The sequence below is a fragment of the Montipora foliosa genome, chromosome 5 (assembly GCF_036669935.1).
Source record: "Montipora foliosa isolate CH-2021 chromosome 5, ASM3666993v2, whole genome shotgun sequence".
Taxonomy (NCBI): Eukaryota; Metazoa; Cnidaria; class Anthozoa; order Scleractinia; family Acroporidae; genus Montipora; species Montipora foliosa.
Genome location: NC_090873.1, coordinates 27,764,419 through 27,779,163, shown reverse-complemented (window position 1 = coordinate 27,779,163; position 14,745 = coordinate 27,764,419). Strand labels below are relative to the sequence as shown.

At 41.3% G+C, this 14,745-nt stretch overlaps 1 protein-coding gene across 3 annotated transcripts in view; it reads right to left on the bottom strand.

The window, feature by feature from the left end:
* Positions 1-9,332: 9,332 nt before the first annotated feature.
* The window catches only part of LOC138003855 (diacylglycerol kinase theta-like), a 62,605-nt gene continuing 57,192 nt past the window's right edge, over positions 9,333-14,745 (bottom strand). For 2 of the 3 annotated variants that reach the window (XM_068850130.1, XM_068850131.1), the window contains one exon: positions 9,333-11,610. In XM_068850130.1, coding sequence (XP_068706231.1) covers positions 11,509-11,610 — 102 coding nt within the window. In that variant the 3' untranslated portion in view covers positions 9,333-11,508. The remainder of the gene's footprint in view (positions 11,611-14,745) is intronic. The other variant, XR_011123681.1, reaches the window with a different exon arrangement.

The following is a 14,745-nucleotide window of genomic DNA, read 5'->3' as shown; positions in this document are numbered from 1 at the left end:
TATAGTAGCCAACTTTCATGTGAATTTCGCCATTTTATTTTCCAATTTTGACAACTTAATGCAGTTCAAACGTAAGCTTACATTTCATTTTGCTTTGTTGGATCCCAATATAGAGTATTCTGATTGGCTGAATTCACAATTTAATCTATGCATTGCCTTCTGATTGGTGCGAAAAAGATGGCTGGGTTTTGGTTTTCACAGGGGTCTTGGTTTAATGAGATGCTTTGTGTTTGGATTGGTGGAGAACAGGGAACAGTGCCAGCCAGACGGGAGATGGTGGCGTCCAGAGGGCAAAGGACCCGGATGATGCCACGCAAGATGGCAGAGAATGACATCATGCAAAATCACACAAGATTAGGTTTGCCTATAGAGAGATCTAAGATCTGACAAGATGGCAGAACGGAAATAAATGAAATGAAAGACAGGGTTAGAATGTGTAGGGTGACATGGTGCCAACCCCGTCCCAGTCTTGCGCCATGTTGACCTACAAAGATGAGAAAAGAGAACAGTATAGACCGAATGCATAAATGGCGGCCAAAAAAATATTCTTTTGTTTATGTGCTAATTAGCCTCACTAGCCTCGTTTGCATGGACAAAATACAAAAGAAATGTTGCTTGTGAGCGAGGCTAGTGAGTCTCACTAGCACATAAACAAAAGAATACATTTTTGGGACGCCATTTATGCATTCGGTCAATATCGTAGTGAGAATGGAAGAGGCAGGCCCCTGTACTGACAAGGACACTGCAGCAGTGGGGGAATTTCCAGTCTTGTGATTAAAACAGCCGTAATGGGAGCCCAGGAAATGGAATAGACAGACGGCTATGTGGTCTTCCTATGTGAAAACCCTTACTGCGTTGGGCCTTGTTCATTTGGTTGATCATGGTTAACCTGGCCATCAGTTCCAGGGTGGGTGGCTCTGTAACCTCGTACTCCACGCAAACGATGCATGTTCTTTCTTTCTTGTCCGTTTCTATTTTTTTCCTTTTTCCTCTCTTTTTTTTTCTCTCTCGGCTTGGGGTCATGTCTTTGTTATCTTATCTAGTCAAGTGTTTGAAGCAGTGAACATGGACATGCTTGTTTTATGAGAAAACCAAGGATCAATCAGGAGAGGAAAAGAGGTAACAATGTCCTGTATGGGATGGGGGGTATGGGTCCAGGGTACAGAAAAGGTGTTGGTGTTAGTCTTGGCAAGGTCTATAAAAAGCACAGCTAAGGCACTCAATCACGACATGTCTAGGTCACTGAGAGACTGAAACAGTATGTTACCAGAGGTCACGATCAGGAGAGGATGACATTAGAGGAAATATAAGATAGAAAAAAAGAGGAGCTCAATCGGCATCAAAGAGAGACCATCAGCATCATGAGTACAAAAGACTCTTCAAGCCAGATGGCAGAAGTGGTCCACTTGAGAGGGAATTACCCTGCTCAGCATCTGTTTTTCACCATGATTCGAGACGCATCAGCAAAATTGGAGGCAATAGGAGGTGGGGCAATGTTACCCTACCAGTCAGTGGGACACTCGAGTGCCGTGGGAAGCGTGCCCACTTCTGTTGTGTTTATGCATTTTAGGTGACCACGCCCAGGTGGACGTGCACCCTCCCATTTGTATACTTTGAGGAACCAGAAGAGGCAGAAGCAGAGGATGCAGATACGTGGAAGTAGGAAGACTGGGAGGACTGTGACTTTGACCTCACTAGGAACTGATAAAATCGGATTCTTTGGCAGACGTACAACAAATATTTAATTTCAAACAACCATTGAATCACGAGAAAATGTGGTGATGATGACTCTGAAATGTCGTCTTTTATCACTAATCTTTGTTACCAAATGATAGAATTGTATTGCATGGTTTTTGAAAAAATGAACGAATGTCAGAATGATGTACACATTTAAAAATGAAATGTTGACAATTGAACCCATTGGGAACTCGGAAAAACTACGTCTTTGTTTCAGGGTCCTAGGAAAGGAAAAATGTCTGAAAAAAGAAAATATAGTGTAACAGGTGACATTGATTAAGAGGAAAAACTTTGTGCCTCCTAATTAGGGATGACAGCTAAACTCATGGGGTCATTTCGAAGAGATTGTTTTCGTGCAACACTTCGATAACTTCTGCAGTAGTTAAATTGGCTGAATAAGCGTTGTCTGCCTTAAGTAGCGCCCGAGTTTATATACCTGGCAACCAGGTCAAAGCTATCACTGGTGAGCAAAATCACTTAGGATGATGTAACCCATATACAGAAAGAACATCTTCGTCATTTCTAATGAATCGATTCTCAATTTCGGCCAGTACCTTATCCAGAGAGGTGAAAAAGGTGTTGATACGGTGGTAATCTGGTTTCAATAGTGGAGCAGCACCATTGACATTTTGGTTTTTTCCGACGAAAGATTGTAATCGTGTTGAGGTTTTTCGTCGCGAAAAACCAGGCCAGATCATTCTCATTCTAACGAAAAGTGATAACTGGCATCCTTTGACTCTTTAACCTTCGTCTGGTCCAAGACCACTCCACTTTTTCAACGATGGCCTTCTTGGATCCAGTGCACGCAACGATGGACGACTTGAAGAGGTCGTCACTCAATGGCACTTTGATAAAACTGGACCCTCATCATTTCTCTTAGCCAGCGGGGCCTTCACACGAGAAAACGAGACAAAGGAAATTCGTATGCTTGCGAACAATAATACTTGAACCGGAAGTTAAAGTGACTGATTTGGCGCAGCCGGTTAAATGATGGGATTAAGGGAATAACATGACTTCGCACTCTTGATATCATTTGGCCTTGTTTATTGATAATAATGATAATGACATGACTTTTTTCGGGAATATTGTTTATTTGCGCCCGCGTAGTGTCATTTAAGGCCCGAGCGCGAAGCGCGAGGGCCGCAAATGACACTACTAACCCAAATGATATCAAGAATGCGAGTTTTAATAATACAAGCTAAGTGAATAACGAATTCAAAGTCACTTCGAATCATCATGTAAGTGTTGATTAAACAAGCTATTAAAGAATCAACTCAGTCCAGTGAACTTATTTAAAATTACCGAAAAAATGCGTAAAATCGTCTATAAATAATAGGCATATCACAAAGTTGAAGCAAGAACCAATCAGCTGTAGGGCTGATAATGCATTAGCAGCCCGCTGTCAGTCTTTTGCGGCCCGAGTAATGTCTGTTTAAAACTACGATATTACTTATTGCTTCTTTCTGTTCAATATGAAGGGACATATTCTCTAAGTTGAGACCACTTAAAGCTTTACAAAGAGACTCTTTGAATGTAATGCTTCTGTGCGCTGTCATTTGACGCATATTAACTCCGGAAGTCCTAGAATCTGGGACTTCAAATCCTGTCTCCAGAGCCCTTCGTTTTCTTGTGCGAAGGCCCTGCCGTCTAAGAGAAAAAATGACATATGGGAACAAGAATGGGCCTGGCCGTTGCCAAGAGAAGGTTGTGTGCCCTTCAAGTGTGGGGTTAAAATCACGTGCCCGGTTTGAGTCCTTCGAACAAATGACTGTGGCCTTGACCTCCAATCGGTTTTGTGCACACACTGCCTGGCTTGAGGGTTGTGTCTGGAAGAGATGTGGGAGTGCGAATGAAAAGCCCACAAACGTCACGATCCCAATGTGGCAGCCTTTGTTGCCGGCCAGGACGTGCAGGATCCCTTAGATCACAGAAATATTTTCTACGCATAAAGGACAAACAAATGTCAAACTCTGTCCTTGTGCTGAACTCAACACCAGGAAAGAGATACAGTAGGTCAGTAACACTGGCCTCTACCCCTGGATCAACAAGTACAGTGGTTATCCCGCCTTCCTCTACGAACCGGGGACGACCAACCTCTCTTCATACTTCGGATTGCCCAAGTGCATGGCGGGAGCAACTTCAGATTACTCTATTGCTCCAGCAATCCCGAAGTTGAATAATAATGGCAAGTGAAAATAGTGCTCCTGCAGTGCCACACTCCCCGAAGTCAAATAATAATGAAAAGTGAAACTAGAGCTCACGCAGTCCCACACTCCCGAAGTCGAATAAGTGGAAGCAAAACTAGTGCTCCCGCGGTCCCATACTTCCGAAAGTTGAATAATAAGGGAAAGTAGAACTAGTGAACCTGCCATCATGCACTAGAGAACTATTAAAGGCCAAGTGGGTGTGTAACTAGTGCTCTCCCACAGTCGAGGAGGGTATGTAAAACTAGTGCTCCCACAGTTGAGGAATGTATGAAGGCAGGAACTCATCAGTAGGAGCCTTCCTCCAAATTGAATTCTTGATCGGGCATTTTGACAGACCTAGTTATTTTTAGAAACACATCCCTGGGAAACATGGTTACAGTTAGTCAATCAGTGTCGTAAAGTAGGCATTTACAATTTTGCATATATTAGCTCCGGCTGAAACATGGTGAACAGACGGGAATTGGAAAGCTCAACTCAGAGGTAGAAAGTAGATGGATTCCTCGACCCTAGTTGCTTGTTTTCCTGAGAAAATCCATGATGCCAATTTGTCCATTTCATCTTCCTTGAGAGGGCTTGGCACTGTTGATTTGGTGCTCGTTCCGGATCTTTTTTTAGCAGTACCGGCGTAGCGGTGCATGGCTTCTTCGGATGAGATTCATCCAGAGTAGTCACTCTCACTCTTCCCCTCAGATTCTTCTTCTTGTGCACCATGTTTCAGCCAGATCTAATTTATGCGCGATTGTGAATGATCTACACCATTGATTGGCTATCCGTAACCATGGAAACGCAGTTTCCCGGGAAAGTGTTTCTAAAAATAAATAGGCTTGCTTTAACGCCCGATCCAAAAGGTAAGAGGGGAGAGGAAGGCTCCTGATGTAAGTGAATATGTAACTGGTACTCCTGCAGTCGAGGACTAGTGAAGGTTATTTGGGCATGTAAGTAGTACTCCCGCAGTCGCTAACCATTAAAGGCTATGTGGGTATTTGGGTAAGTGGCATTGAGTAGTCAAAATAAAGGTATGATGAAAATACAGTCTGCCTGAATAGATCACTTCCCTAGCAGTACTCGTAAAGAACGAGATACTTGATGACGTTTTGGGAGCAATACTTTCATGAACAATAAGTATAGGGTTTTTTGTGTAATTTGAAAATAAAGGTTCGATATAAATTAAACCAAGGTGTTAAATAATTTTCAAACACCTACAGAATTCCGAACAATGTCGCGCCCTGTCTTCAGGGGACTGTTTCCATATTTTAGATCACGCCTCTACGACTTTTCAACTCAAGATAAAAGAGGCTCTTCATATTCAAAGAGAACAACCTTCTCTTAATCAACAACTGCATTACGAAAATCTAAAACTATCCTTTTAATTCTCACATTGTCACGTTTTATGTACATTCCGTTGTTACTGGCATAATTAGCACTTTTTCCGACTTATAAATTCAACTTAACGCTTTGTACATTAATCAACTGAAGATGACAGAAGTTTCTGTCGAAACATGTCTTGTAATTTCAAAAGTTTTGTCGTTTTCTTTAAATTTCTGACTTGCCTGCTGATATCAAGATCCTTTGGAAATTTCAATGGTATTAAAATGAGATAAATTGCGCAAGCGTAGAAGAATTTGGAGGGTTGCACGATCGAAGTGACCAAGGATATAAATGATTTCACAAGAAAACAATCAGATACAAGTTACAACGAAGAGTACAAGTGTATGCCGTCTACTATGGATGTCCTGTAAATTAGTTATTATTAAAAACTGGATCATTGGATGATGTAATTCGAGAGTTTTGATTGGCTAAGCCATCATGGGTTATGACCCATTACACCATGATCTACAAACACGGCAAGCATACGCGTGATTTTTTGGGCCTTTTAATTTTTATTGTAGTCTAGTTTTCTATATTTTGGGGGTGTTTTTAACAAAGCAATTATCCCACTCGCGCTTGTTGGATATGAGATGATTATAGCCAACTCGGGGCTACGCACCTCGTTGGCTATCTATCATCTCATATCCAACGCGCGCTCATGGAATAATTGTTAAATGGTTGGTATCTTAGGAGCGATGATGTCACTATGCATTGGTTTTGAAAGGGCATTGTCGAATTCTTGAATTATTGTACTTGTGCTATCAGGCCAGGGTTCAGGTTTGCTCTTCATGAAAACCTTGCATCGCCAATGAGCCCTCGGGATGCTTTAGCATCATGGCCCCTACCATCCGGTCTTGCCTACTGCTATGAGGACAAGTTGGCCTTCCTGCTCTGCGGTGCCTACAGGGAGGGAAACGTCAACCAACTCTTGCTGGATGAGATGTCAATGTGCCGTCTGGATGCTGAAGATGCCTTGGTGGGGACTTGGTGCATGCTGGAATTGGACAAGAAGGTGTATGTCATCCTGCGCGTTTACAAGATGTGGCATTTCGAGCAACGGCGAGCGTTTTGTTTTCTGTTGTTACATTGATTAGTGGCTAAAGCTCAAGGAAGAGGCCAGCAGCTGACCCAAAGGTAGCGACAGCATTGAACGGTGCAGACCCTAAGTCCAAGTATACCACACCCAGAAAGGTATCCTGTTGGAGGCTGCCATACCCAAAAGAATCCTGGCCTGTCGGTGCTGGCCAAAGATGATGTTCAATTCAACGTGGGGCATGTTCAGTCAGCCTCTCAACAAGGTTAATGTCCAGGAATTCATCGACCCCCAACACTTCATGACCATTGTGGACAGCAACCAGCACAACATCCCCTACATGAGTGTCTTGATGGAAGACTTCACTGAAGTCCATAACAAACATCCTGCCCTGTCTCCAGCTCTACTAGGCTTTGGAACACCTCAAGGATGTCGAACATCCCATTGATCCACGCTTATCCCCTGCAATGCTTTCACATGGGCGACCAGACCCACTGATGGCAGGGGACAGTTCAATAGACCTTTTTACCGATAAGGCGGCCATTTTGATTTCTATTGTTTCGAAAGACATTATGGCATGCCCAGGGGGCAAATTAATATGTATTTGCCCCTGGGCATCCCATAATGGCTATTCGAAACAATAGAAATCAAAATGGCCGCCGTATCGGTAAAAAGGTCTATTACAATGCCCTGTGTCAAAACACCTTCAACGAACTCCTACGTCCCTTAGACTGTTCCCAGTGACTCAGAGCCCACATCATCCACAGGGATACCAAAGCCTACAGTCTGGACACTTGACCTGGTCGCACACGGTCATCACTTCTTTCCATCCCTCAAACTGACATTTCCCTTTTTATTCAACTTATACGACGTACAGTCTACTTTAGACTTCAAATCTACTTCAACGAAACAAAGATTTTAAACAAGCTGAGAAGATTCACAATAGGCGAGGCAAAGAGTTGAACCTGGATCGATGGCTTCACCTTGTAGTTTCCGATATCCACTAGACTAACGAGACAACCTCCCGGAAAATCGAATTTTTTAGAGTATTGAAATAGTAGTACCCAGCAAAACAATTGAAAATTAACCGTCTTCAACGGGGTTTTTAGACCTAAATACTGTAGATCAGCGCGGCATAGCTTAGAAACGCTATTTCTTGTTGAACTAAAGCTGTAATTCTGCCTGTTTTCATTCTTTTTAGAGCGGTAAGCTTGTCAATATTAACATAGGATATTGCGTCGTGTAATTGTTACGAAATGTCCAATGCCAGTTTGAGGGATGGAAATTAGTGTTGACCCTCGCACACTGCCATCTCGTACACCAAACGAGTCCTAGATCCCATCACTGCACAGACCGTCCCCTACATGCAGTGTCTACCAGTGTCTCTCGGAACACAACCATGCCATCCTATTTTATCTAGGATGGACTGTGTTTTGTGAGTCAAAGCGGTGGAAGACTGGGACAGGATTGACACCAGGCTGTTCTACACCTTCCCGGTTGTACCACCTTCCCCTCTTCTGTTCTAAAAAAATTAACTCATTGAGACCAAGAAAACGTGACTCTTCACTCGTTCTATGGTGTATTGCGTAATTATAACATACCTGATTCTGAACAAACAAATGACCATTTTCGTATTCATATCCGAGAAGTGTTAAAAATTTGGCTTCTGAAGGAATAAGAGAAAAAATCCTTGAAGGCCACTTTACTTACATAAAATGGTTAACTCTATTGGAAACTGTTCCTCTTCCTATCTTTCACGAGATTGCCTGAAAATGTTCAAATGACCACTCCCAAAACATAACAAAGTCATGAGTTTCCAGCCATCAAGTTTTTTAATGAAATAATTCTTACAAGGTACACACTGGCAATAATGTACTCTAAGCCTTTTCGAACGCAGTTTAGTTACTGCTGTTCTCCCTACAAGACCTGCTGGTAGGGGCGTTACTTCTAAAATATACTGGGCCACCCTCTTCCTCCACCACCGAAAAGCAATGGACCTATATTAACTATGCGAATTAGAGAGATGTTGAGATATAACATGGAATATGGCATTGCTATTTTGGGAGGGAGGGAAAGAGAGCATGAATAACGTACAACAACATTTTACTGTACGAGTGCCTAAAAATAAAATATTAATAACAATAGCAAATATACTACAGTAGCTTGAGAGAACTGGCTTCCTAGAATAACCATACGAGCAAGCAGAGAATGTAGAACGAGGACTTGAATGGTATTATTCAAACATTGTTCATTAGTAAGAAATGTGCTGACGTTTTGTTTACGAAAGGTTCACTTTTTTGTATGCATAAGTTACACAAAGTTCACAAAACTGTTGGCTCTAAAAAGGTTCCAATTTCTCTGGGTTTCAAAAATTTCAAACCAGTTCAATTTGCATTTTTCTTTGTCTAATAGTCATTACCATAATCTGAAAGAAAAAATCCAAATTGAAATTGTTTGATATAAAAATATAAAAAAATCAACCATAACAGCTATTCAATCCACCACCATTCCTGTCGTAAAATTCATTACTCCGGAGAATGTACAGGCAATAGAAAAGCGGTTTTCACGTGACGTAATTATCACCGTAAATCCTGTTTTCTGTTTCTAAATAGTGACCTAAAGATCTATGACTGCAACGTCAACTAGAACACCAACAAAACAATAGCTCCGCAAGTGCGATTGGAACTTTTGAACATTTCTTTCACGTTCTCTCCAAATCTGTACTGTGAAATGACCACGTTTTGGCAAATTTTGGTCCCCTTTATTCTGAATACCATTCCTACCCGTTAAATTAATAGGACGGTTCGACTTCGCCTTGATTTTGTAAACGTCACATTTTGTAAGTCTAATAAAATGTTCTCAATCAATGAACTGCTATGGTTAATTCACACACACAATATTCTGTTCATATTACACTCATCGTTTGCATTTCTCATGCAGAGAAATTGAGTTTGCAATTGCATGGTTTCTGGTAAAATAACTGCTAGTTTTCTAACAAGGAATTCTTTGTAATATAATTTGATATGAAATCGTCGAAACATTCCATTCAAGACATGTGAGGTAATTCTTGTACCATAATTCCCTCAATCTTGGACCAACGCTACAAAAAAAAGTCAGCCCTTATCAAGCACTTACAAGTTCTGATGTTAAATAAATGTAATTTAAATAAGCTAACGAATAAACAAGAATATTTTTCAACAATTCAGAACTACAAAATATAGCGTATTCCTCCAAAGAAATGATCCCTAACCAACGTGTCAAGTTCATTGGCTTGCTAACCAAATCCAAGCAAAACACTAAAGACCAGAAACAATGGCGTACCCTTAAAAATAATTGAAGTTGTAACAGTACTACATGACTACCAGTTCATGAAACCTGCTAAACGACTTTGCCAATTACAGTGTTCATTTTTACCGTGATACTGTCAAAGCAGAAATACTGATCTTCGGGTATCGATAGAAACTGACGCCTTTCTTCAATATTGTTCAAGTGACTTTGATTATATACAGCACAAATTCCTCTAACAACTCACAGTAAAACATAATTTGGAGCTTTAAAAGCTAAATTTCTGTACAATGAGCAGTAAGTGAAATGTGATGGCATACAGCATAACTAAGTGAAGCACGATTGTCAAGTCCAGGTGAGTGTAGTCCTCAGAAGGACTGTTTAGGGTGATCTTTACTGACGTTTCGACAACCTGTAGAGAAGTCATCCTCAGAGTCAAGAGATTTGTTTAACGTAAGTCGATGGCATAAACACTCTGGTCGTTGATATGACTGATGACATAAACTACTACGACAATCACCCAGACGATCGTACTTCACTACGTTACGAGTATTGAAACAGTAGTACATGCTGAGAAATGGCTAAAAATGTTCAGTGCGATTTACAATATCAAGTGCACCAAATGCTTTATCTGAACCTATAGCAAACAGATACTGTTTTCTCCCCAAACGTTAGCCAAAGTGGAAGTCACTGGACCCAATGTCAGGCTCGTGGGAGCCATGGAGGTAGTCCAGAGATGATATCACAAACCGCGTTGGAGTGTAAAATTAGGGAGTTCAAGATCTACGACGCGACGGCAACGAAAACGTCACAAATTTTGCATGTTTCATTAGCAAAAACAATAGCTTTGCACGCTCGGCAAGTGCATTTTTCATTTTTGTACATTTCTCTCTCTTTTTCGGCAAATCTGCGACGTGAAATGACCAATTCTCAAGTTTTGCGGAGAACATGAACTAAAGGCAGCGAATTTGAATTTTCTGTCGTAGATTCAATACCGCACCTCCTAATTCAGTTCCTGGAAAGTTACCGTGACTAGTTTTTAGAAGTTAGACAAGCCGACACAACGTCGAAAAAGATTAATAAACCTGAACTTGCAATTTAAAATGACGTTTTCGTCACCGTCGCGTCGCAGATCTTAAACTCGGGATTACCTTGGCTACACACTTGCCGCCCTTCGACGTTTTAATCCTTAATAAGCACGGCCATAGTTAACTATGGCACGAATAATGTCAGCTGAACCTTGTTCGAAGACTTAGCTCATACAAGTCTCTCATAGGTCAGCAAAAGTACATCCAAGAAAGTCACTGGAAGGTCATATGCATGATTCCAGTCAGAAGACCTCGGTCTCTCTCCGAGTATGCCCGACTAATCAGCAATAAATGCACATCTCTCAAACACTTTGATAACAGGAAAACAAGCAGATTGTGTTTGAAATCTCATCTCACTCGTCCCTCTCACGAGCTCAATTGTGTGATAAAATTATACTGGTTTTCTTAAATTTTACCTAACTCATCAGGCCCATTTAAACGAAATCTTGAGAAGAAACTTACACATCTTCATGGAAATTAGAAGAACGACATTTCTTTCCGAAGACGGTAATTTAAAAACGCTATTGACAAGGCAAACTTCTTCGGTTTTGTGTAAGTATTGCTGGTTTTCACTCACGTGATCAACAGCCATGTTTTTCAACGAAAACAAAAGGAAGCGTTTGCATAATAATAGAGTTAAATTCCCGGAGGATTTGGTCGGGGCACCAACATGGCCGCCTTTTCTTTGTTTAGGGCACCAACATGGCGGTCGTGACGTCATGTGAAAACCGAGAATAGCAATTCGATAATTTAAATTCACATCATTTTGATCAAAACCTGTACAATGTGTTTAGTCTTTATAAAAAATAGTTCTTGACCTTGCATGTGATGGTGCGGAGCTTGATGCTCTGATATTCTTGACTTTGACTTTGTTCTTTGTTAGCATCAAGGCCTGTGAGTAGCATAAAGCAATATGTAATTAAGTTATTCTTAAAAGCAGAAGAAAATACTACTATAACTCTGTAAAATAGTTTACCTTTTTTACCATGCTACATTCACAATGAACCTCAAAACATTTTCTCCCAGTTGGAGTATTTGTTTACATGCAATATGTTCCTTTTTGCCATAAAGTAAATAGGTTGATACACAATATCAAGACTTCGAGGGACCCAAGGGAAGCCAACGAGGCTTACGTGATGGGCTATCTTTTGAAATACCTGTGTACAGGACTCAGAAACAAGTGGAATACTGTTAACGGCAGGATAGATAATCTAACCTTACTTTCTGATCTGAATGTCTATCTTCCTCTTTTTCTATATCTGATGACCTGGGTTTTCCTGAGCTTAGCACCCTTCAATCACAGGAAATGACAAACTATGTTAAATTTTAACCTTTGTCAGTGGTATTGACATCTTTCCCAAGTGCACACCTCCACAAAGACAATCACAACATGGACCAAAACACAACATCCGCCAAAACTTCCCGAGACATCTAGTTACCTTTAACACAATGTCCATTTGCAACTCTTACGGGACAGAGTACATGAAACTAAGATCCTGGGCCCGGTTGTTCGAAAGCCCATTAACTTAATCCAGGATTAGCGTAAGGCAGTGTGGCCCAGTGGTTAGGGCGCTTGCCTTGAGATCCGGAGATCCCGGGTTCAAGACCCGCACTGACCACTCGTTGAATTTGATCCTGGTTGTCCCTGGTTCAACTTCCAAGCTTCACTTGTAAATAGTCAACTGGTTTGCTTCCGGCCAGTTGGGATTCCTAAGAGTTGTTCTGTTCCGTCATTTCGTTGATTGTGTATCATTGGCCCTGAAAAGCCTCTATGGGGAGCAGTCAATGAAGTATGTATTTTATTGTATTGTATTGTAACTTTTGTTTCATGTTTTCAACTTTTTCGTGAGAGCTTCTTTTGCTTATTTTTGTTTTTCAAGATTGACTTCTTCTAATTTAACGCTTGCCGAATATCAATGTTAAACAGCATTCGTAAGTAGAGAAATAAACTTCTTGGCTCATTTTTAATCTGGGATTAGCGTTAATGGGCTTTTGAACAACCGGGCCCTGATCAGTTACGGAGCAGGAAAGATAGAGTTGCTTTGCCAGCGATCTGAACCTACAGTAGTTAATCAAAGCCCAAAAGAGCTCTCTCAAGATTTTAAGGTTAATGACAGACCGTTCAATATGCAATCTTCTCCTTGAAATGAAGGATTAAAATAGAGCCGGTCTAGTGATAAGAAAACACACTTTTGAAAATGGAAGTAACTTTTTTGGGTAGAAGTAGCATTTCAAAATGCTCTTTAAAACTTTGGAATCTTAACAGTTGGTATCCTTTGTCTGGTGGACATTGGCAGCGTTAAAAAGCAAAAAGTAGAGGTTGAAGCCTCTCACCCTTCTAAATCTTCTCTTTGTTTTTATCCTTGAAATTAGTTCTAAGTAAGAAAGGTACTTCACTGAAAGGTGTCAGAGCAGCTCGGTAGTTGATCATGTTCAATTTACACAGAATCACAATGCAAATTTAGGGCTGGAGGAAGGCCACAGACATGATATTTGCCTTGAGGCAGATCGAACAGAAGCGCAGTGAACGAAACAGGGACCTTTAAACTGTGTTTATTGACCTCACAAATGAATTTGACACAGTTAACTTGGATGTTTTGGAAGGTTTGATGCAGTCAGGTCAGGTCCTTTCATGACTGTCATCTGATCCACATCCTGTCAGCAACGGAACCAAGCAAGACTGTTCTTGCTCCCACTCTCTTGTCCACCGTGTTTTCTCTTATACGAGCGGATGCATTCTATGACCTGGACAACGACGAGTAAATACAATTTGCGCAGACGATGGCAAGTTTAACTTAAGACGTCTCCGGTCCAGTATAAAGACACTCTTAATGCTGACGATTGTTCATTAGACGCCAACACCCTAGAGGACATCCAGTTAATAAGAGGGTAGCCCAACACACACAAACTGAGTCAGATCGACCATTTGGTAAAGATGGCCTGATAAGCGAAATTCAGGTCAAAGTTATGGGAGGAAGTGAGTATAATCTGGGTGTGGCAAGCTCGGTTTGAAGTGGAGCCCTCAACTTGTGACGAATGTTGACTACCTAATCGGATGATGACAATCCGCCTAAGAAAAGACTGTCTGTCTGCGGAAAATGTGAGATCGTGAGAGAATTGAAGTGGGGTCCTCAACTTGTGTCGGTTGATAATGTTCCAATGGGATGGTGACGATACGTCAATACAGAAAGTCGATCTGTCTGCAGAAAATGTCAGATCATAAGAAACCTACAAAAGTATCTTAGTATAGAAAGCTCGGTTTTCAGTTGGGCCCTCAAGTGGTCATGGATGGTACATCCTACGAGATGGTGACGATCTGTCAAAGCACAAAGTCCACCCATCTGTGGAAAATGTCTGGTGTGGTTTTCAGAGACATTAAAAAAATTCGTTATGGCAAGGTCGGTTTGGAGTGAAGCACTCAACTTGTGACAGATGTTGACGGTCTGATCAGATGGTGGCAATCTGTCAAAGCGACCATTCGTTTGTGGAAAATGTCAGATCGTGAGAGACTTTAAATCGGGGCCTTAACTTGTGGAGGGTGGTAATAAAATGACAAGATGGTGACGAATCGTGAAGAAACTCCTTTTCCCAGTCACCTTAAGGCCTGCGGAATCTGCCCTGACAACTGGGCAAGAAGTGCTGAAGAACAAACGACATGGCTCAATATTTGCTTTGAGGGCATTTGGGCGTTTGCACAGACAGCTCAAGGAAAAAAAGGATAGGAGGACGGCTAGCTATTTTGCCGTACGCTCACAAAATCAAGAATTTCTCAATAAAATTTCAGCACTATTTCTTCCAATTCAAGGCGTTTCCCGCATGAAAATCGTTTTACAGGAATTCTAAAGGGCCTAGCTGTTTTTCAAGGAGTATTCCAGGCCCAAAAAGGTGGTTTCGGTGGATGTTATGTAGTGTTATCCACCTAACATGGCATCTCCAACTCATGATTATGACCAGAATTGACCCACTACAATTGGTTCAAATTACGTTTTGTTATTACGTGTGTTGTTAGACTGTCGAGGGGAAGATG